General features: G+C 24.8%; 4 protein-coding genes across 4 annotated transcripts; 1 reads left to right on the top strand and 3 right to left on the bottom strand.

Moving 5' to 3' along the window:
- Positions 1-1284: 1284 nt before the first annotated feature.
- On the bottom strand, positions 1285-2918 carry OCT59_027413 (uncharacterized protein; the record flags this gene model as incomplete). Its single annotated transcript, XM_066136949.1, has 3 exons — positions 1285-1845; positions 1921-2630; positions 2704-2918. The coding sequence occupies 3 exons, from the start codon at positions 2916-2918 to the stop codon at positions 1385-1387; spliced, it is 1386 nt and encodes a 461-aa protein (XP_065993382.1). The 3' UTR covers positions 1285-1384.
- Positions 2919-8553: 5635 nt separating this feature from the next.
- Positions 8554-9873, top strand: OCT59_027412 (uncharacterized protein; the record flags this gene model as incomplete). Its single annotated transcript, XM_066136948.1, has 4 exons — positions 8554-8807; positions 8905-8981; positions 9144-9394; positions 9511-9873. 4 exons carry the CDS (start codon positions 8554-8556, stop codon positions 9871-9873), a joined length of 945 nt encoding a protein of 314 aa, XP_065993381.1.
- Positions 9874-12684: 2811 nt separating this feature from the next.
- OCT59_027411 (uncharacterized protein) lies at positions 12685-13897 on the bottom strand (the record flags this gene model as incomplete). Its single annotated transcript, XM_066136947.1, has 4 exons — positions 12685-12731; positions 12870-13242; positions 13325-13571; positions 13644-13897. 4 exons carry the CDS (start codon positions 13895-13897, stop codon positions 12685-12687), a joined length of 921 nt encoding a protein of 306 aa, XP_065993380.1.
- A 2922-nt stretch (positions 13898-16819) lies between these two features.
- On the bottom strand, positions 16820-17578 carry OCT59_027410 (uncharacterized protein; the record flags this gene model as incomplete). The annotated part of the gene is made up of 6 exons (XM_066136946.1): positions 16820-16833; positions 16915-16980; positions 17066-17119; positions 17187-17234; positions 17312-17345; positions 17561-17578. The coding sequence occupies 6 exons, from the start codon at positions 17576-17578 to the stop codon at positions 16820-16822; spliced, it is 234 nt and encodes a 77-aa protein (XP_065993379.1).
- Between the last annotated feature and the right edge of the window lie 3961 nt (positions 17579-21539).

Raw genomic sequence — 21539 nt, 5'->3', positions numbered from 1 at the left:
ATAATATGTGTTTTATGTAAATGATTTGTCACGATCATTATTAAGGTTTTTAAAAACAACAAATTATTCGTGTACCGAATTGATCATAATTAAAAAATTGGGCGCATTTTTAGTATTTATATAGAATAGTTTATGCAATTGATCTAACCATAATTACCAATTTGGACGGATATAGTTTAGTATGAGACTATGAGTGAAGCTAACGTTTTTTAAAATTTTTTTTTTTCATTAGTAATGGAAATTACTTTCCAATTTTGATCTAAATATTTTTTTTTTCTCTTCGCAAGAATGAAGTTTTCTTGAAAAAATTCACAAAATGAAAATGGAAATCACTTTCCATTTTTGACCTAATTTTTTTTTCTTTTTCGTAAAAATGAAACTGTCTTGAAAATTCAAAAAAAAAAATTTCCAAAATGAAATTTGGAAATCACTTTCATTTTTGATCTACAGTAATTTTTTTTTTTTTGTGAAAATGAAATTGTCTTAAAAAAAATCACATAATAAAAAAATTCTCTCTTTACGTAAAATCAAAGTCGTTGATTATCATCAAAAAATTTATTTTTTTTTTATTTAATTATAGTTACTAATAAATATAATAAATACAATTATGATAGATAATTCTCATTTTGAAAAAAAAAAAACTTACAACGTAAATTTTTTTCGTCGATCAAAATAATTAGAGATTATCCACCCGATCAAATAAATAATATAATTATAATATTTATTATTTATTAACAGAAATCAAAGAAATATTTATCCTAGTTATAAAATTATATATTTAAATCCAGGTCTCCACTCATATTCTCATAAAATTCACAAAGCTAATTTCATCCATCAAAAAACGATAAAATAGTACAATCAAATGTATATCAAATTTATAATCAATCACTTACAAAATCCACGTAATCATTTGATTGTTAGAAAAGATTCTTTTTTAAAAAGTAAACTAAAATAATTTTTATAACAATATAGTTGGCGGTATATATTTTTTTTATCTTTTTTTTTTTGAACAAATTAATACTAAATTTTATTAGTAATACCCAGTCATCACTAAGCTAGAGGAAAAAAGATTATTAACCTATTTAAGTTAATCAGCTATTGCTTATTAGTATCAAATCAAATTGTTTAACTAGGCGCAGACGTTCATACGTTACACAATTAAAAATTATTTATACAGAGCGTAATCTAAACATGTTACGACTTACGAATTTTTTTAGTTACAGTATATAAATTTATATATTAAAATATTATTATATTATAAAAAATAAAAAAACATATTTTATTAACAAAAGTGTATAAAAAGATTGATATTTTATTAAATAATAAAAAAAGTATGATCTGGATGACGGTTTGCCTGAACTAGCCAAAAATAGATCTACGAGCATCAATCTCTTATAATTTCAAATACTTCATACTCTTCTACTAAAAAATCATCAGTAATTTCTCTAATCGGTCTTTCATAAGTAATTTTAATACTCCTACCCACGTTATTACTTAAAGTAAGATCACTACCACTGAATGATGGACCCATATCAATACCATTATATGTAGCTAACTGATCGATTTTTATACGACTTAAAATATGATTTTCAATATCTAAATTATTCTTAAAAGAGAATATAAAACTATCTTTAGTATCATCATACATATCATTAGATTTCCATGTGTTAGGATTATATCCTCCAAGAATTTCATTGCTACCTTTCACTTTAATAATCGTTACAGTATGAGACTTGTTATTACAGATTTTATGGAATTTTTCAGGTGTAAATCCATCCCGAGTTCCACGAAGTAATAATTTGAACATATTAGTATTAGTAGATGCATTAATATTGGTGTTCATATCTGTATTAATATTCATAGTTGTATTAGTATCCTCAGTATTATAAATCCATTTTGAAAATATTGAAGTAAACATACTTGAGTTGTTCGTATTAATCCATTTTAATATTAATTCGGCGTGTTGAAATGTAATAATTTTCGAATCAATATTTTTTAAACAATCTTCTTTAACATCTTTAATTACATAAGGTTCCGGTTCTTTAATTGATTTCTTATCAAGATTCGAAAAATATTTTGATAAATCTTCATATAATTCTTTTGGAAAGATCTTTTTATAAGGTAATATTTTATCTGAAAATTCTTCTAAAGTTAAATTATAAAATTTGATAAGTTGAATACATCGTTGTAAACTATTCTTTAAAGTTTTAAAATCTTTCTTTGAAAAATTTTTAAGATCTGAAGGAAGTTCTGGATTTTGAGCATGTCCCCATTTAAGCGCATATTCCCAGACTTGTATTTTACTCATTTGAAGTTTATCGTTTTGAATAAGTTTGACCAAAAGTTTTTCTGGAGTCGAAGAGAGATCTAATGATTTGAATATTTTATCTGGATCCTTAGATATTAAATAATCACAATATTTTTGAAGTTCTGTAAAAGAATTATTTTCAAAACTTAATCTATATATATAACTAGGATTTAATTCCATCCAATCTGATCTTTTTTCAATCAAAAAGCATTGTAGAAAAATTATTAATTCTTTCAGGCAAAGTTTATTAGCAGCGATTAAAATTTTAATGATAACTGAGGGTTCATATTCATCCAATGAAATTATTCCACTATAGATATATCTAAAAATATAAAACAAAAAAACAATTATTACACGATTTAAACAAAATGACTAATATTCAATTGTATACTTACTTTAAAATTATTTGAAAAATTTCAGGTAAAATATCTGGTAATTTAATACTATGTGACAAAGTTTCATCATCATTTTTCTTTTTATTAGTTAACAGGATTTTTTGCAAATAAGAAGAACGATAACATAATATGATCATATGAGCTCGAAATATTTTTACATAAGGGTTATTACCAACTTCAATAGTAACATCACAATATTTTTCATCTTTCAACATCTCAAGTAAAATATGAGATAAATTTTGTAACAGTTTATCATAAATCATCAGGTATATGTATATAGTAAGTTATTTATTTAATTCTATTATTACTTATTTATTTATACGATATATATATTTAGTTTTTTCTTTATTGAATAAAAAAAAAAATGGAAACAAAAAAAAATGCAATTCGAGCATTCTATTTATACATGTTTTTATCAATCACATTTTTATAGTAATGGAAAAATCATAGAAATACGTAATTTAGAGAATGTTGAAAGTGACGCATACGTATCCGTTAAATAGAAGAAAAAGAACAATGATTTTGCCGATCACATTAAAAAAAATGGCATTATAACAAAAACTAGCTAAAATGACAAAATATAGAAATACGTAATTTAAGTGAAATAGGAAATTTTTGAAAGGGACAGCATACTATTTGTTTGTTTTTGTTTGTTAAAATAGAAAGAAAGAAAAGAAAGAAAAGAAAAAATAAATCGAAAAAACGTTTTCTATTTATAATGCTTTTAATTTTTTTTTTTCTGGGTAAATGGGTAAATTTATAACGCTTTTGTCAATCACAAAAAAAAAATGTTATTGTTATTTATTATTGTTATTAGGATTTCTAAAATGGGAATGGGTTAATTGCCGATCACATTAAAAAATGGTAACTAACTGTAATTGGACAATAGAAATAGGAAATTTTTGAAAGTGATGCATTTTAATACACCCGAGAAATAACCTATTCGGATTAGGTTGAAACTTAGAAACGATCCTATAGAATTCTATTTCTTTCCATTAAGAAGGTCTGAAAATTCGGTTGGAATGTTACACACCTATGTCGGTAAATTAGGATTTTTTCTATATGGAAAATTCTTGGAAAAAGTCTGAAACTAAGGATTAAGGATATATCTCATTATATCATTTCCGTCCATTGTTAAACCACTACAATTTGTTAAATTTTTGAAATTTCTCATCATTTGTCTACAAAAAATTTGCCATTATGTACATATTTTTCTAAACAAAAAAATTTTGTGGCGTAGCGATATATACGTTATTATACGCATTACGGCATTACCCGTAATGTCGTAATGCTGATATGTTATTGTGATCGACATCAATTACAAAGAAACAAAAGAAACAAAGAAAATAAAATAAAATTAAGAAAACAAAATAAACAAAAGAAAATAAAATAAACAAAAGAAAGCAAAATAATCAAAAGAAATCAAAATTAAAACCGTTTATAACAGAAAATTAATGTACATTGACCACATTTCTGGCTTGCCGCATTTATTTTCTACAAAATTTTCGGTTGGTTCAATAATTTATTTTATTGGTCGGTCTATTAGGATCATGCAAAAATATAATAGACATGAGTATATGACAGAAAACAATTATTTTTCTCCAAAACTCTGTCCAAATATTTTTTATGTATATCACCTGTCAAATAACGTGATACTAATAATGTGTGCTACGCCTATTTCGATGCGGATCCTGATTTTGACGGACTAAATAATTGATATTTTTTTTTATCGGTTTAATAAATATGACTGCAAATTAATCTTTAATAAGTTTTACAGTTTAGTTACAATAATAATAGCTGCGTTACTGACGCAATAACCTAATTATTGGTTATGGTGGATAAAAGTGTCATCCTTCGGGGTGACCGATATTTTACCCCAACCATAACTATTATGTACTTTTCTTTTTCTTTTTTTAGAAATGACTACGATTTTAATAATTCTTTAGGTAAATTAAAATTTTCCTTTTTAAGGTATTTCCTTCCCTCACAGCTCCTGGATTTCTCTGAAACAAATCCTTAAAAATTTGGAATAAAGTAGCCGTTAGACAGTTAATGAATTCTTACATAGATTTTTAATAACTATTTCTGCATTCAGTTATTAATATCTTTTTTTTTTGGACTTGAACTGGAATTTTGTTTAGAAATTGAACCCTTCTGGTTTTCTTTCTTGTAACGTTCAGAACGTTCCTATTTTAAAATTATTATTGATTTTTTATTATTTTTTTTTTTTAGTGTAAACATTTAAAAATTAGAGATTTTTTGGAATTTTGGGAGTGGAATTTTTTTTTTAAGATAATTTTTTTGAATTTATAAGTTTGTGCTTCATAATAAAGTGACTGATTAAAATTTAATAAAGCCGTATTGAAAAATTCAAAGAATTAATAAATTTATCCAAAAATATAATAAAGTTAATTCTAATATTACTTTAATATTTTACATATCCTGTTAAAAATGTAAATTTAAGAAACTCTGAAATTATTTTAATTATTACGGATTTTTTTAAAAAATTAATTATCCGATTTTTAATTAATCACGTTGATGTCATTGATCGTTTACCGATATCGCAGCTATATTAATCATAAAAAGATGATCGCACGTGTTGAGTATCTCGCTGCGGTAAGTAGCCAATTTTCTATGGCGTATTGCGTAAAATCGTAAATAAGTAACAATAGTAACATGCATGATCTTCAGTTTAAAATTCTCAAAACTTCAATACCCGCAAAATTTCTATATAATCAGTCAATCTGAAAAATTTACATAAATATAGATTTCTAAATGTGGATTACTTACGCGGTTACGCCAAGCCAAAATGACAAAGAGTTAAAAGGGACTTAAGTTCATTCATGTTATGTATATATAAAAGTTTAGCACCGTATGATTCATATAATTTTGCTTTCTGCAAATAACATCATTAATTAAATGTTCACGAAGTTGTTGCAATTTATATATTTGTGGAACCTATGAAGCTCTCCGTCAGCATTATAAGTATTCAGCCAGCATTAAGTAAATTAACAAATTTTCACAATGAGTCAAAAAAATTTTAACTCTTTTATAGAGATTAATGAAATTTGTATAGTCAAAACAAATTTGACTGATGAATTAATAGCCATTTTCTACATTTTTTTAAATACATATACGTAAAATATTTATTTAAAAAATTTAAAAAGAAAATCGTATCTAATCAACTCTTAATTCTTTAATCCGATCCGTTTTATGATATCAACTTTAATGTTTGTAATTCAAAATAATTCCCTGCAGCAATGACTCTTATTATGTCTTACACGATTATTAATTTTTGTTTCAAAAACCTGTTTTAGAACAAATATTTGTTTATGTATTAGGAAATCGATTAAGTCGATTGTGATGATCACGTTTGTTTGGCGTTAGCGAATTATACCAATGATAACATGATTTCATCTTTGGTAAGACTCTGCATGTTTTTAGAACTAATAAAAAAGTTATAAATGAAGTTTATTATTACATCATAATAAACTTGATATATTTGTAGAATTTTTTCCGCAGAGCATTTGTTTGAAGATACAAAAATGCGAAAATAAATCCGGAAAATGCCAAATCTGGTCTGAGATACTTCTCAACAGAATTTTTTAATTAATGAACGTTTTTATTATTTATCATGCTTCAAATTATCGACGTATCATTGGCGAAAAAGACTGGTTCTTTAAACAAAAGATTTTATTTTTAAGAATTTGTTAGGCTGAGCTATTTCCAGTTTGATTCAACGAAAATGTAAATGATTTATGATTAATATGTAAATTTTAACATTAATACTATGACGCCTGCTCTTCATAATACTATATTTGAGTTTTATTTTCATCTTCATAATTAATGATTATTTACAGTCAATTTCACGTGACTACGAAAATGTTTTTTATTGCGCAAATAGTTTTTTTTTAATCCCATTATATAAATTTATTTCAAACAAATAAAAAGAATTATAACCAGAACTCATTCTAAAGCCTCGAGAGCCGTTAATATTAAACCAGACTCCCAAGAAACGAAAGGAAGAGAATATCGGGATTGGAGATATATATAGCAATGCTAGGAATAGAGTTCAATCGTGAAAGCTGTAGGATCGAACACCACGGGAGAAGAACCGTTAGCAGAAGAAACAGAATTAGTGGCCAAAACATATTTATTAGTTCAAATAACTTTCTGATAAATAATTAGCAAGATATATAATATTAATCTATTAATGTTTTAAAATAACTGAAATATTAAACTTGTTACACAATTACTGTTAAAGTCGATAATAAGAGTTTATAAATAGGGAACATTTAAAATAATTTTGAAAGCATCAATAATTATTTTAACTGAGGTAAAGCTTAATTTAAAAATATTTAATATGAATAAGTATTTCTTAATTTGTTAAAATGAAAAGAAGAGTTGACAGGAAGCATTAAATTAATTGATTCACTTAAATCTCTAATTAACAATATTTGTTTCGACTTTCTATGAAGAATTTATAAATTTAACGCTTTCTGTCAGCTCTTTCTTTTCATTTTTAACAAATAAAGAAATTTCTTATTCATATTAAAATATTTTAAATTAGGTTTGCGTAAGTTAAAATTATTATTAGTGTTTCTAAAATTCTTTTAAATATTCCTTATTTATAAACTTTTATTATCAACGTTACAGTAATCGTGTAACAAGTTTAATGCTTCAATTATTTTAAACATTGTCATAAATCTTCCATTTGAACAGGATTTGCAATTCAAAAGTTGTTTAAATTACTTTGTTGCATTGCACGTAAAAAAAAACCATAAATAAGCAAGGCATATGTAAACTGCGGATATCAAATTACTATCAAATGATGCAATATGGCATTGGAATGTTATCATGATCAGCTTTCATTCATTTTCATGAACGTAAGCTTTGGCATTGTATTAAAGGAAATTGCTTTAAATAATTATTTATACTTTAATTAATCACTCCATAAATAACTCGGGCAGACATTGTGACATAATTTTACACGCTTGCATGCAATTTCACGTAAATATTAGTGACATTAATCAGAACAGTGTTTAATTAGATTAAGGCCGTTCCATCATTTAACGTACCTCATCCTTTTTTTCCATTTCGTTTAATCCGTGAGATAATAGCTTTCTTATTATTATAAAGGATGAGATATAATTTCTTTGATATTTTATTATTAGAAAAGAGCAAGAAACATGAGATATAAAGTATTCTTTGATATTTTATTATCAGAAAGGTGTAAAGAGACATATGATACAAAACTCCTTTTATATTCTATTATTAAAAATAGGATAAAACCCGGAATTTTTTCAGATTAAGATTAAAAAAAACTGAGAACATGAGAACATTTAATTTAAATATACAGTATATGTTTTAAAAAATTATTAATACGTTCAACCATTGTTCAACCTCATTATTATTGAAATTTTTGCTTTTTATAAACCCATTCTCTTTCAAAAGTTACATTAAACCAATATAATTTTTAGTTCATTAAGAAATTGTTTGAATGTCAAAACCAATATATTATATTTGCAGTGCTTGTAAAAGTCCTCCTATCCACCATGTACATTTCATATAAAAAGCCGAATTGCTTTTATAATTTGCTAAGAAACGAAAAACTGCTGTTGTAAAGTCCATAGTGCAAAGTACCAATATGCAAAACATCACGTCAACAGATTAGCTTTGCACGTGATCTTATTAGTGATCAATAAATCATTTAACAAAGTGTTAAATGGTAAGTCTAATTGCAAATATGGAAATCAGTTTGTCAGCTGATTATCGCCCAATATTAAATTGATGCGCAATTTAAAAAAAAATTTTTTTCTTTTTATTCGCTCACTTCCGCACTTATTAAAAATGTCCAAGCAATTTTTTTCAAGTTTAAGTCAAAATTATATTGAAATTTTGAAAGATGACGAATATTATGATATTACTATTGAAGTTGGCGAAGATCCGAATGTAAAAATATTTCGTGCACATATGATTATCTTGTGTTATCGTTCTCCATTTTTACGAAGAACTTTGGCTTCCAACAAAAAAAATGATAGTCATGTCTTAGCTCACATTAAGCTGTCAAATATCTCTCCAGAAACTTTTCAGATTATTTTAAAGTAAGTTATATTTACAACAAAGTTTGTTAATAATATAAGTCATTTATTTTTGTCATTACGAACTTTTTTTATCTTAACGTAAATTTATGTAATATAGATATATCTATGGTGGTATCATTTCTTTAAATAAACAAGAACCTTCAGAAACTTCAAAAATTTTGTATAGATTTTATGGTTAAATCTCCCGAGAAAGTATTTAAATCACTTGACTTTATTTCACTTCCTGAAGAATCTTTAGTTTCCCTCATTAAAAGAGATGATTTACAAATGAAAGAAGTTGAAGTTTGGGATCATGTATTAAAATGGGGTGTTGAAAAATTTTTTCACTTCTTTCAGATCCTACAACTTGGTCAGATGATGACTTCATAATGATGAAAAATACTTTACAACATTGTTTACCTTTAATTAGGTTTTTCAGTTTATCTTCTGATGAATTTGTACAAAAAATTCGTCCATATAAAAAACTTCTAAACGATCAGCTTTATGAAGAATTGATATGTTCTTATTTGGATTCCAATAGTAAACCAAATGATAATATTTTACTTCCAAGATATGGAAATATTGATGGAATCATTGATTCAAAAATTGTTAATTTAAACATCATAGCTTTAATTTCTAGATAGATTGATAAAACTGATATTAATAGTAAATTTCTTATACAAGAGAATTTTATTTGCCATACAAATTTGAATTATTATTAAAGGGAAGTCGAGATGGATTTACTCCTAATGAGTTTCATAGATTATGTGATGATAAACTTTGTACTATAACATTAATTAAAGTAAAAGTTACAGAAGAAATTATTGGAGGATATAATCCATCAGTATGGAAACCATTTGGTAGATGTAGTAAATCCAAAGATAGTTTTATATTTTCTTTTAAAAATAAGGATAGCTTCAAAAATCCAATTTTAAGTTATGTAAAAAATTATAATCAAGCTTTATACTGTGTATCCAATTATGGTCCCACATTTGATGATGATCTTGAAATTTGTGTGAAAGATGGACATGTTAATAAAAATTATGATTTTATTCGATGTAAACAACAATGTTATGAAAAAAAATAAGAGATACAGAAGACAAATTTTTGATAGATGATTATGAAGTATTCCAAATTTTAAAAAGAGATTATTAATATTATAAGATATTATTTCAATTTATTTAGTTAAAATAAAAATTGGATTGGTGTGGAATTAGCCTAACATTTCAAATATATACACAGTGAAATTCGATAAACCGGATCTTCGATAAACCGGATTTGGGCCTAAACCGGATTTTTTTGCTGGAACCAAATCACGTATATTAAAATAGTTTCGATATACCGGAGTTTACTAGTAAAAGCTCGATATTTGATAAAATGGATCAATTTTCTAACCAGCTATAGTAAAAATGATTCGATAAACCGGGTCACGTGATCATTAACCAATAAAATTTAAGTAACGTGATGCGGTAAATCTTAATTTTGGCCAGAATTATAAAAATCTTATTTCGGCCAAAGTTATATATTAAAGTATACTCTCGATATACCGAAGCCACGATATACCGAAGATCACCATATACCGAAGATTTTTATATAACCATTTTCATTAATAATTAAAATCTTTTGATATACCGATTTTACTATAAAATTTTATATAACATTATACCGAAGTTTTCATTTTTACCGTATATAATAGTATATAATAAAAAAAAGTTCGTTATACCGAAGATCAAACCATATCTAATATGATCAAATGATCTCATTTTTATTTTTCAGTATTAACGTTACTTTGGAGTTAAACATTTAGCTGCTTTAAAATATATGAAAAGTAACATTGGTTATTTTTACAAAAAGCACAAACAATAAGTATCGTTAGATAATTGGGTTAGCAACAAGTAATTTGTAAAATTTGTTAAACGTAAAATATGTAACGGCATAATAAAGTCACATGATTTTAATCTTAATATAACGAAGTTTTCTAAAAAAATATATAAACTTCGGTATATAAAAAAATTTGATATACCGAAGATCACTATATACCGAAGTTTTAGTCTTGAACGGCAACTTCGGTATATCGAGAGTTGACTGTATTCAATTAAAATATTTTATATATATTTTCATGACCTCTATGACTAAAAACTAAGATAAAAAATTAAAATATAATGTGTGTTAATTTTATTAGCATGAATTTTTCAAAAAAATTCAGTATAATAGATTTTTAATATATTCGCTATACCGGATATCCTGATAAACCGGATATTTTTAGTGGAACCGATAGATCCGGTTTATCGAATTTCACTGTGTAAATTATAAATAAAAAAATGGATATTTTATATATGGGCTCATAATCATTTATGTAACTTTGAAATTAAAATTTAAATGGTATTACTAGGTTTTATTTGACATTTTCAGTTGTACACCATAAATAAAGGTGGCTAATGATGAATAAAAAAAAAATAATTTAGATTTGTAGACAAATTTATTAAGAATATTAGCTTTCAGTTAATATATAAATTTAAAACATTATTTTTAATAAAAAAAAGTATTTGAAAATTTGATTTCTGGCTCTCACAATGTTTAATGTTCTGTTAATCAATAAAATATTATTATTATCTCGACTTTTCATGAAGTAATTATAATAATATTTTATCAATTAACAGAACATTAAAAAATTGTGAGCCAGAAAATCAAATTTTCAGACGTTAATTATAATTAATTATATGCACATAGTTTTAATATTTCGAACAAATACTTTTTCATAAAAATTTTATAAAATTTATACATTAACTAAAAGCTAACATTTTATTAACTATGTTTATTTGATCCCGTTTATTGATAGTGTACAGCTGAAAATGTCCAATAAAGACCTAGTGTTACCATTTCTATATGTTAAGCTACAAATCATTTTTAAGTAATTTTGAATTAAATTCTAATTTCGAAGTTACATAAATGACTATAGAGTCCCATATATAAAAAATCTATTCTTTATTTATAATCTATAAATTTGAAATGTTTAGACTAACTTCACTAATCTAATTTTTATTTTAACTAAATAAATTTATTTTGTGATCCGTGAGTCAACTGTAAAAATTCATATATGATTTCAGTTTCCCGATATTCGGTTTTCCATTCCTCAACTCCAACATATTTTGATACATAATATTTATCCCAAAGTTTCAAATAATTTGTTTTCTAAAATAAATTCTCACATAATTTTTTACTTTCATTTGACGCAACGCCAGATTTCCATTTTCTGCAGATGATTGAGTGAGTGAACTAGAGTTACGATCTGGATGAACACATTTTGGCAATCTTACATGGATTTTGATTAATGAAAGATTAAATTTTTTTTTTTATATATATTATAAGACTGCATCCCAATGCACAATCTAGTAATTTGAAAATCATTATTTAATACAAAAAAAATAAAATAAAAACGGATTGATTTTTCATCTGATCTGGATGAATTTCAATCCGTTTTAATTTTCTCTCCACTTTTATTTTTGAAGACAACTTTTTTTTATTATATTATGTATTGATAGATATTATAAGATCTTTTTATTGTGACTCATTAAAATAATATCTTACAATATTAATGATTTCTTTTTAAAATTTGGAATACTTCATAATCATCTATCAAAAATTCATCTTCTGTTTCTCTTATCTTTTTTTCATAATTTTGTTGTTTACATCAAATATAATCATAATTTTTATTATCACATCCATCATCCACATAAATGTCAAGATCATTATCAAATGTGGGACCATAATTAGAACAAAAATACAAAGCCTTATTATAATCTTTTATATAGCTTAAAATTGAATCTTTGAAGTTATCTTTACTTTTAAAAGAAAATATAAAACTATCTTTGGCTTTACTATAGTCACCAGCTGATTTTCATACTGATGGATTATATCCTCCAATAATTTCTTCCGTTCCTTTCACTTTAATAAATGTTACAGTAAAAAATTTATTATCATATAATTTATGAAACCTTTCAGGAGTAAATCCATTTCGACTTCCTCTTAATAATAATTAAAATTTGTATGGTAAATAAAATTCTCTTGTATAAGAAAACTTACTATTAATATCAATTTTATCAATCCATCTAGAAATTAAAGCTATGATGTTTAAATTAACAATATTTGAATCAATGATTCCATCAATATTTCTATACCTTGGAAGTAAAATATTATCATTTGGTTCACTACTAGAATTTAAGTATGAATTCAACAATTCTTCATATAGTTGATGCTTTAAAAGTTTCTTATATGGATGAAGTTTTTGCATAAATTCGTCGGAAGATAAACTGAAGGACCTGATTAAAGGTAAATAATGTTGCAAAGTATTTTCCATTATTTTAAAATCATCATCTGACCAAGTTGTAGGATCCGGAAGAAGTGTAGGATTTTTCTCAAGACCCCATTTTAATACATGATCCCAAACTTCAACTTTCTTTCATTTGTAAATCATCTCTTTTTATAAGTGAAATCAAAGATTTTTCAGAAAGTGAAATAAAATCAAATGACTTGAGTACTTTATGAGGTAATTTAGTCATGTAATTTGTACAAAAATTTTGAAGTTCTAATAACGAATTATGCTGAATCCCTGTTTGATAAACAAGTCCAAAATGTTGTTCCATCCATTCAACTTTATTTTCAATTAAATATTTTTGTAAATAATCTACTAGTTCTTGAAGATGAAGTTCATCAGCAGCAACCAAAATTTTTAAAGTTTCTGAAGGTTCTTGTTCATTTAAAGAAATGATACCACCATAAATATATCTATGATATTACATAAAATTTACGTTAAGTTAAAACATTAACAAACTTTCAGTTATTGTAAATATAACTTACTTTAAAATAATCTGAAAAATTTCTGGAGAGATATTTGACAACTTAATGTGAGCTAAGACACCATTATCATTTTTTTTATTGAAAGCCAAAATTCTTCGTAAAAATGGAGAACGGTAACACAAGACAATCATATGTGCACGAAATATTTTTACATTCGGATCTTCGCCAACTTCGATAGTAATATCATAATATTCATCATCTTTCAAAATTTCAATAAAATTTTTGCTTAAACTTGAAAAAAATTGCTTGGACATTTTTAACAATTGCGAAAGTGAGCAAATACAGAGAAAAAATTTTTTTTTTAAAATTGTTGCATCAATTTAATGTTGGATGACAATCAGATGACAAATTGATTTCCATATTTGCAAATTAGACTTACCAATTTAATATTTTGTCCTTCAGATATTTTTTGATTCACAATGCAAAGTTTAAAATTTTATTAGTTTAGAGTATAACAACATAGTAATCATTAATAAGATCACATGCGAAGTTTGTCCTGTTCGTACGCGATGACGTTTTCCATATTTTGTACAAATAAATATTTGCATTACGAACTTTACAACAGTTTTCCGTTTCCTAGTAAAGTATAAAAGCAATTCGGCTTCTTTATGAGAAAGAGCATATAATGGATAAGGGATCACAACAAATATAAAAATCATTCATACTTTAAATAACCATTTGTCAAAGCTTAATAGATTGCATGATGAATATTTTAAAATTATTATTTGATCACTTTTAAAAAAATATTATATTCAAATTATTTCTTAATGAACTGAAAAATTATAAATGATTCAATATAACTTTGGAAGGAGAATGATTTTATAAAAAAAAAAAACTGCCAAAAAAATTCCGGTTACGTGACTTGATGAATTTTATTGGTCAGATTTATTTTGTACAACATTTATCTTGGAAAAAATTTTCACGGTTTTTTTAGTACAAGAAAAAAAAAGTAAAAAATAGTTTTTAATAAAAAAAAAAAATACAAAGAAATTTTGTTTAAATATTTTTATGATCCCTTTCACTATAAAATTTATTATATTAAAACTAGGTGTAACCCGTCGCGCTGCGCCGGGAATAAAACTTGCCCAGAAAAGTAACAATGATATGGCTATATTTTAGAAATAGGCGTAGTATTTTAATAATATTATTTACAGTATGATAAGGTTAGAAGAAAATAATCTAATAAATTTATATAATTTACATATTTATACTAATAAAAGTGAATTGTCTATGAATGTTATATATAAAATATTACATATGAAATATTGTTGTATTGTTATACATACAAAACGTTATTTTTAAATGTGAATTCTATTTATAGAATGAAATATTTCACAGTATTCAATGTTTCTTGTCTTGCAGTTCTCACCATTATCTATAAAAACCTAAATATGTTGATATACAGTATATACAGTTACTCTTGAGAAGGTAACATATAATTGCTCATGTATAAAGACAGGTTCAGGTAGATAAACACCAACCGCTCAGAGTTTGCCCTTGTGATTTATTAATTGTTATTGAGAATGCAACACATACTGGAAAATAACATTAAAGTCTCATCATTTTCACCTCATATTACTTCTCATTATTCATCTCCTATTACATCTTTTCATTTTCCATTATTTCTTTTTCTCTCCTGTTTACTTCCCATCATTTTTTTTTGTCTCTCATCACTTCTTTTCGTTTCCCATCACTCCCATCACTCCTTTTCGTTTCTCACCACTCCTCTTCGTCTCCCATCACTCCTTTTCGTCTCCCATCACTCCTCTTCGTCTCCCATCACTCCTCTTCGTCTCCAATCACTCCTCTTCGTCTCCCATCACTTCTCTTCATCTCCCATCACTCCTCTTCGTCTCCCATCACTCCTCTTCGTCTCCACTCACTCCTCTTCGTCTCCACTCACTCCTTTTTGTCTCCACTCACTCCTTTTTGTCTCCACTCACTCCTTTTTGTCTTCCACTCACTCCTTTTCGTCTCTCATCACTCTTTTTCATCATCCATCATGTCCTATTTTTCCTTTTTGTTTCCTATCACTTCTCATTACTCTTTTTTACTCCCTTTCTTCTTCTATTATTTTCCATTACTCCATTGTTATTTCATTTTTTTATTAGCATTTTTCTCCTTGATCATTTCTTTTTTAATTATTGTTATTGTTTTTTTTATTTGTATCACTACATTAAAATAAATACAGTGATTTTTTTCGTTAAAATCGAAGATGTGTGACTTAAATTTAATATTTGCATTTTGCAAATAAAATTTCATTAAATAAATCGATCATTTTGAATAAATGTGTTTGCAAAAAACATTTTAAAATATTTTCGCAATAAAATTTTAAGTTTATAAACCGATTTTTAAATTTGCCTTACATTCTGTACCTTATATAAGGGAGTAACGTAAAGTAAATATAATTGACTTTACGTTCCGTGCCTTATATAAGGGGAGTAACGTAAATTGACCTAAAACAGTAATTTTACGTTACTTACTTAGCCAATTTCCGTTACTTACTACTTGCCGCTCGCTAGCAGCCTTCTGTTTCTTAACACGCTATAACCAATTTTTTAATAATAATCTTTAGTTAGAAATTGATGAAGCAACAAAAAAAATATGATTTTGAACGCTATTTTGAAACTAATAATAAATAAACAAAATACAGACAGTTAAGAAAATTGTTATAGCTTATTCATTATATCACTCATAAAATTTTAATATAATATCGAAATTAAAGTGTGAACTATAAAAAAAATTTTCAAACTCCAAATTTTATTATAAATTATCAAAAAAATATATGTTTAAATATATTATAATACGGTGTTTATTAGATAATATTACAATATGATTTCATAATTCATAAAAATTTCAGTGATTTTCACGACTTGATGATATACAGTATATGCTATTTAAACATATTTCTCAGATAAATATTAAAGGCTCATTATGTCAATTCTTCTCAGTAAAATCATCTAAAATTCTAATCATAATATATAAGTAATTGAATAATTTTATAAAGTAATTTATCGATAAGTTATAATATAAAAACAAAATAAATAAAATAAATAAATTATTTAAATTACAACTAAGAAATATTTAATCTTACTACTCTAGTCCTAGAATTTAAATAATTTATATAAAAATACTTTATGTGTAATAATAATGTTATATACTAGCAGATAGCGTTATCATGTATCTATATCTAAAATTTTATTAAAAAAGACTTTAGTAGTGATTTTTTAAATTAATTAAAATTTCAAATTTAAAAATAAAGAATTCTTACTATCCGGAAGTTCCAATTCGTCTTGTTCTTCCGAATGAAGATTTGGATTGTTATGTATTTCATCATCTACAAATAAAATAATTATTTAGAAAGTATTAAATTAATCATTATTATAATTATTATAATCAGTTTAAATAATTATATTACATACCGTCAATATTATCATGATATTTTTTTATTTGTTGTTGCATTGTTTCTTGAATATCTAAAAATTAAAATAATGCTATGTTTAATATTAAACAATTAAATTTAATATTAATTATTCTACTTGCCATTTTTTGAATTCTTTTTGAATACTTTGGATAATTTTTTACTACCAACTGAAAAGTTTAAAATTAAAATATTAATTTTTTTATTATCCACTAAAGACCTAATATTAAATATGTTTATAAATTACCTTTAAAAATGCTAATTATTTTTGAACCATTCTTCTGATTATTCAACTTATCAAAATCATCAACTAATGATAGATAAAATAAATCAAATAAAGAATCTTATTCTATTAACATGTCTAATATACTTACTATTATTGGGAATATGAAAGTTATATGATTTATTACTGTGAAATGCTAATAAAAGAGAATAATTTATTATTTAATTATTTTAAAATAAAAAATATATATAAATTGTAATGTTTAATTCATACCTTCTTGTTCTTCTGCATTATTATTTAATTAAATAAGTAAGATTTTAATTATTAATATCAACCATATAAATTAAAAATCAAATAGCAAATTTCAATAATACCTTCTGTTGCATTTCTTGGTTCAGGAAGATTTTCAAATTGATGAACTTTACTCGTAGAGCATCTGCTACTATTAGTATATTTTTCTAAACCACTTATTTCCGAACTATTATCTTCTTCTATTTGAGTTAATAATTCATTTGGTTTATTTTGGTAGTCTAAATTAAGTTCTCTTATTCTTTTTCTAAGTGTTTTAATGTCTGGTCTATTCGATGGATTGGCATCCCAACATCGTATCATTAAAGTTTTATATTCTAAAGGAGTTCCTGATACAATTTTTGGTCTTATACCATTAACAATATTCATTGCAAGATTATAATCATGTTCGCAATTAATAAATGGTGGTTGTCCAGATGAAATTTCCCACATAAGTATGCCAATACTATAAATATCAGATTTAAAAGTAGTTAATTTTCCTGCAATAACTTCCGGTGCAACGTAAGGAAGATTTCCATATACACTCTTTAATGGTTTATCTGCAGGTCCACAAAATCCAAGATCACTAATATTAAATATTCCACCAAATTGGAATAATATATTTCCAGAATGCAAATCTCTATGAATCGCATTCTCTTTATGAACTCGTGAAAGTGCCATTATTATGCTATCAGCCATTTGAATTCTTTCTTTCCATGTAAGTTGATTATGATTTTGTTGTAAATATTTTCTTAAATCTGCATCCAATTTATTCATTACAAGCATATAATCTCCATTTAATGGATCTTTTGTTAAACCAACACATTTGACAATCGCATCTGACCATTTATTACATATATTTAAATGCGAATTAGCCTATAAAATAAAGAAATATTATAAAAATTTTAAATGAAAAATTGCTATACCATTTTTAGATTACAAACCTCTTCAAACCAACGTTTATTTGCACTTTCAACATTTTCTAATCTTTTAAGCACTACATACTGCCCTCCAAATCTTTTTAATTGTTGTTGATTAGAATCCCATTCATAATAACATCCATCAACCCATTCTGCCGTATAAATTTCAGAATATCCACCTTTTGTTAAATATTTAGTATTTTTTAAATTATCATATGGAATCCATTCAATTATGACATTCGGGTCAAATGTTTTCATCTGACATTCTTGTATTAAATTATCAATATCATCATTTCCAGATGTCCAATTTGAAAAATTATTTTTTAAATAATTTCGAACACAATATTCACAATATAATGTAGCTAAACATTTTTGGTTACAATTTTCACAAACTCTTCTTGTTCCTTTATTATAAACAAGTTTGCCTCTATCATAATTTGCAGTCAAAATTCTTATTGCTTCGGATTTTTCATCTTTTGTAAGTAATTCATCAGCAAGAATTGTTTGTTTTTGAAATTCAAATTGTTTGTGCATATCTTTGTGAATATTATAATCCGTTAGTGCACGTGCTTTGATATGTGTAGTATAAATTAAATCTTTTCTAATAGCAGACATAATGAAATATATTATTGTAAACTTTTTTAAATAAATTTAAAAAAAAAAATTTTCGGAACGGTCTACTTATAAAGTCAATCATGTGTAACAATGACTGCGTATGTACTCCTGTACTCAAACCTAATTAGTCTAGTCAAATGATTTGTGATTTTCATTGTTAAGGAAAAATTTTTTTCCGATACATCGAAAATTTAATTGATTTAAACTTTTATTTTTTGATTTCAATTTTTTTAAATTAATTAATCCAACTTTACCATTTATTTTAAAGGATTTCAAAAAAAAAAAAATTATTATTTGCATAAATTGCCTAAAGACGCAGCAATTAACGATGATCGTAAATACTGTAACTATTAAATATATATTACTAATATTAGACAAATTTAATTATAAATTTAGATTTTAATGTAGATAAGGATTGATAGAAGAAAGATAAATTGATAAACTAACATTATATATGTTAAAAATTGTAATATAAAAAATATTCATAATATTTCTTTTTTAATGATAACTATCTAAAATAATCAAAAGTTGAATGCTTAACTTTCATAAAAAGTTTAACTTATAATAAGTTGCTTCTCTGATATGAAAAATCTTTTATAATTTATAAGTTTTCCATTTTAAAACATCATGACATATCAGGTATTTACTGAAGGGAAGCGTCTATATACGACATGCGTGTCACGTCCGCTTTATATACGTTTATATTATTAATTTTATTGGTTAATGAATAAGATATACTTATTTTAATGCTTATAAGAAGTTAAGTATTAAAATAATTCTTGTTTTACTAAAAAGTCTCTTACAATCCTCTATCTATTTTTCGTAATTAACTGGATTAACTGAATGAGACAACTGAATATGGCGCTCAAGACACTAAAGTTTCAGAAAAACTAAGTTTTACTATGTGCTAATTAGTGGGGTATTCTATCGTATATATGAAAAATGATTTAAATAGTATTTATATAGGATATTAATTTTTACATAGCAGTTTAAAGTTAATGATTTTATAGTTTCTAATAAATGAATAAACAGATTCTTTCAATGTATACATTTGCTGGCCGAGTGGGTGTCTGGATGGTTACAGCATTATTAATAGTGTATTTGAGATTCTATTAATAAATAATATCACGCATGTCTATTATAAAGGAATAATTTTCGTTTGTAGTAATTTATATTGGGTTACCATTTACTAAGAAAGAAAATTTTTGTGTCTCTTAATTTTTGCTTATATAAATTTAATGGTCTGTATGATAATCATAATTAACTATATATTCTTTACTACTATTTAAAAATTATTTGATAATTTATTATAGTTGGTAAGCTAAAAGTCAATTATTTACTTAATACATATAGTATAATATTTACATATGATTTAAACTAACTATTTTAATTATTTAATAATATAGATTGTAAGTTATAAATTGTTTGCTTAGTTTTTATTATATATATTTATATGATAATTTTAAATTAACTAAATTCTTTATTCAAAAAAATTATTTAATAATATAGGGAGTAAGTTTATTTATTTAATTCTATTATTACATATTTATATAATACTTACGTACAGTATAATCTATATAACTAAAAAAATTTGGTCACCGTATATAAATAATTTATATGAAACACATGATCTGCCATGCTAATCTATTCCATATTAGGTTAGTAGTAATTTTTTTTTATTAAACAATTTAACGATAGATCGATTTAGTAATTTTTTTAATCTTTATTATTATTTTTTTTTTAATAGATCGTTTAGTTATTTTTTTATTTTTTTTTTAGGATTTTTTTTAATTTAGAAATTTTTTTAACAACGGATCAGATTTTTTTTTTTCATTAAAATTTTTTTTCCAACAATAGATCGGACTTTGCCCTTTCTTTATGTTCGGTAACTGACATTTACTAATATTAATTAGTAATAGTTAGTTTCCGGTTATAAAAAAAATTTACTTTTTTTTTGCTTCCTTGTAACTGGCGCCATTCTAATACTATTAAGTAATAGTTCTATACCTTTTTTCAGTAATAACAATAGGCTTTGGTGATAAGAATATTTTTTTTTTGTAACAATAGATTTGATAATGGAAATTTTTTTTAAATTATGATATAATCTTCTGTAATAATACATTCGCATGATGGTATTCTTGGTGATGAGAAATTTATTTTTTTTTTTGTAACAATTAATTATTCAGAATTGATTTTGTGATGGACTTACAAATTTTATTCCATCAACGCTTTGATACTACGCCACAATATTAGTAATGATATCATTGAATAATGATGTACAACTGTTTGGTTGCACAAATCATACTAGATAAGGACAATGTAAATTTACGCCAACTTGCAGTTGTACAAACTTATATTTAAACGAAAATATTATTCCCAAAAATCTTACGCCGTTAGAGGTTTAATTCTTTTGCAAACAAAAAAAAAAT

The sequence above is a fragment of the Rhizophagus irregularis genome, chromosome 7 (assembly GCF_026210795.1).
Source record: "Rhizophagus irregularis chromosome 7, complete sequence".
NCBI lineage: Eukaryota > Fungi > Glomeromycota > Glomeromycetes > Glomerales > Glomeraceae > Rhizophagus > Rhizophagus irregularis.
This window is presented reverse-complemented; position numbering and strand designations above follow the sequence as displayed.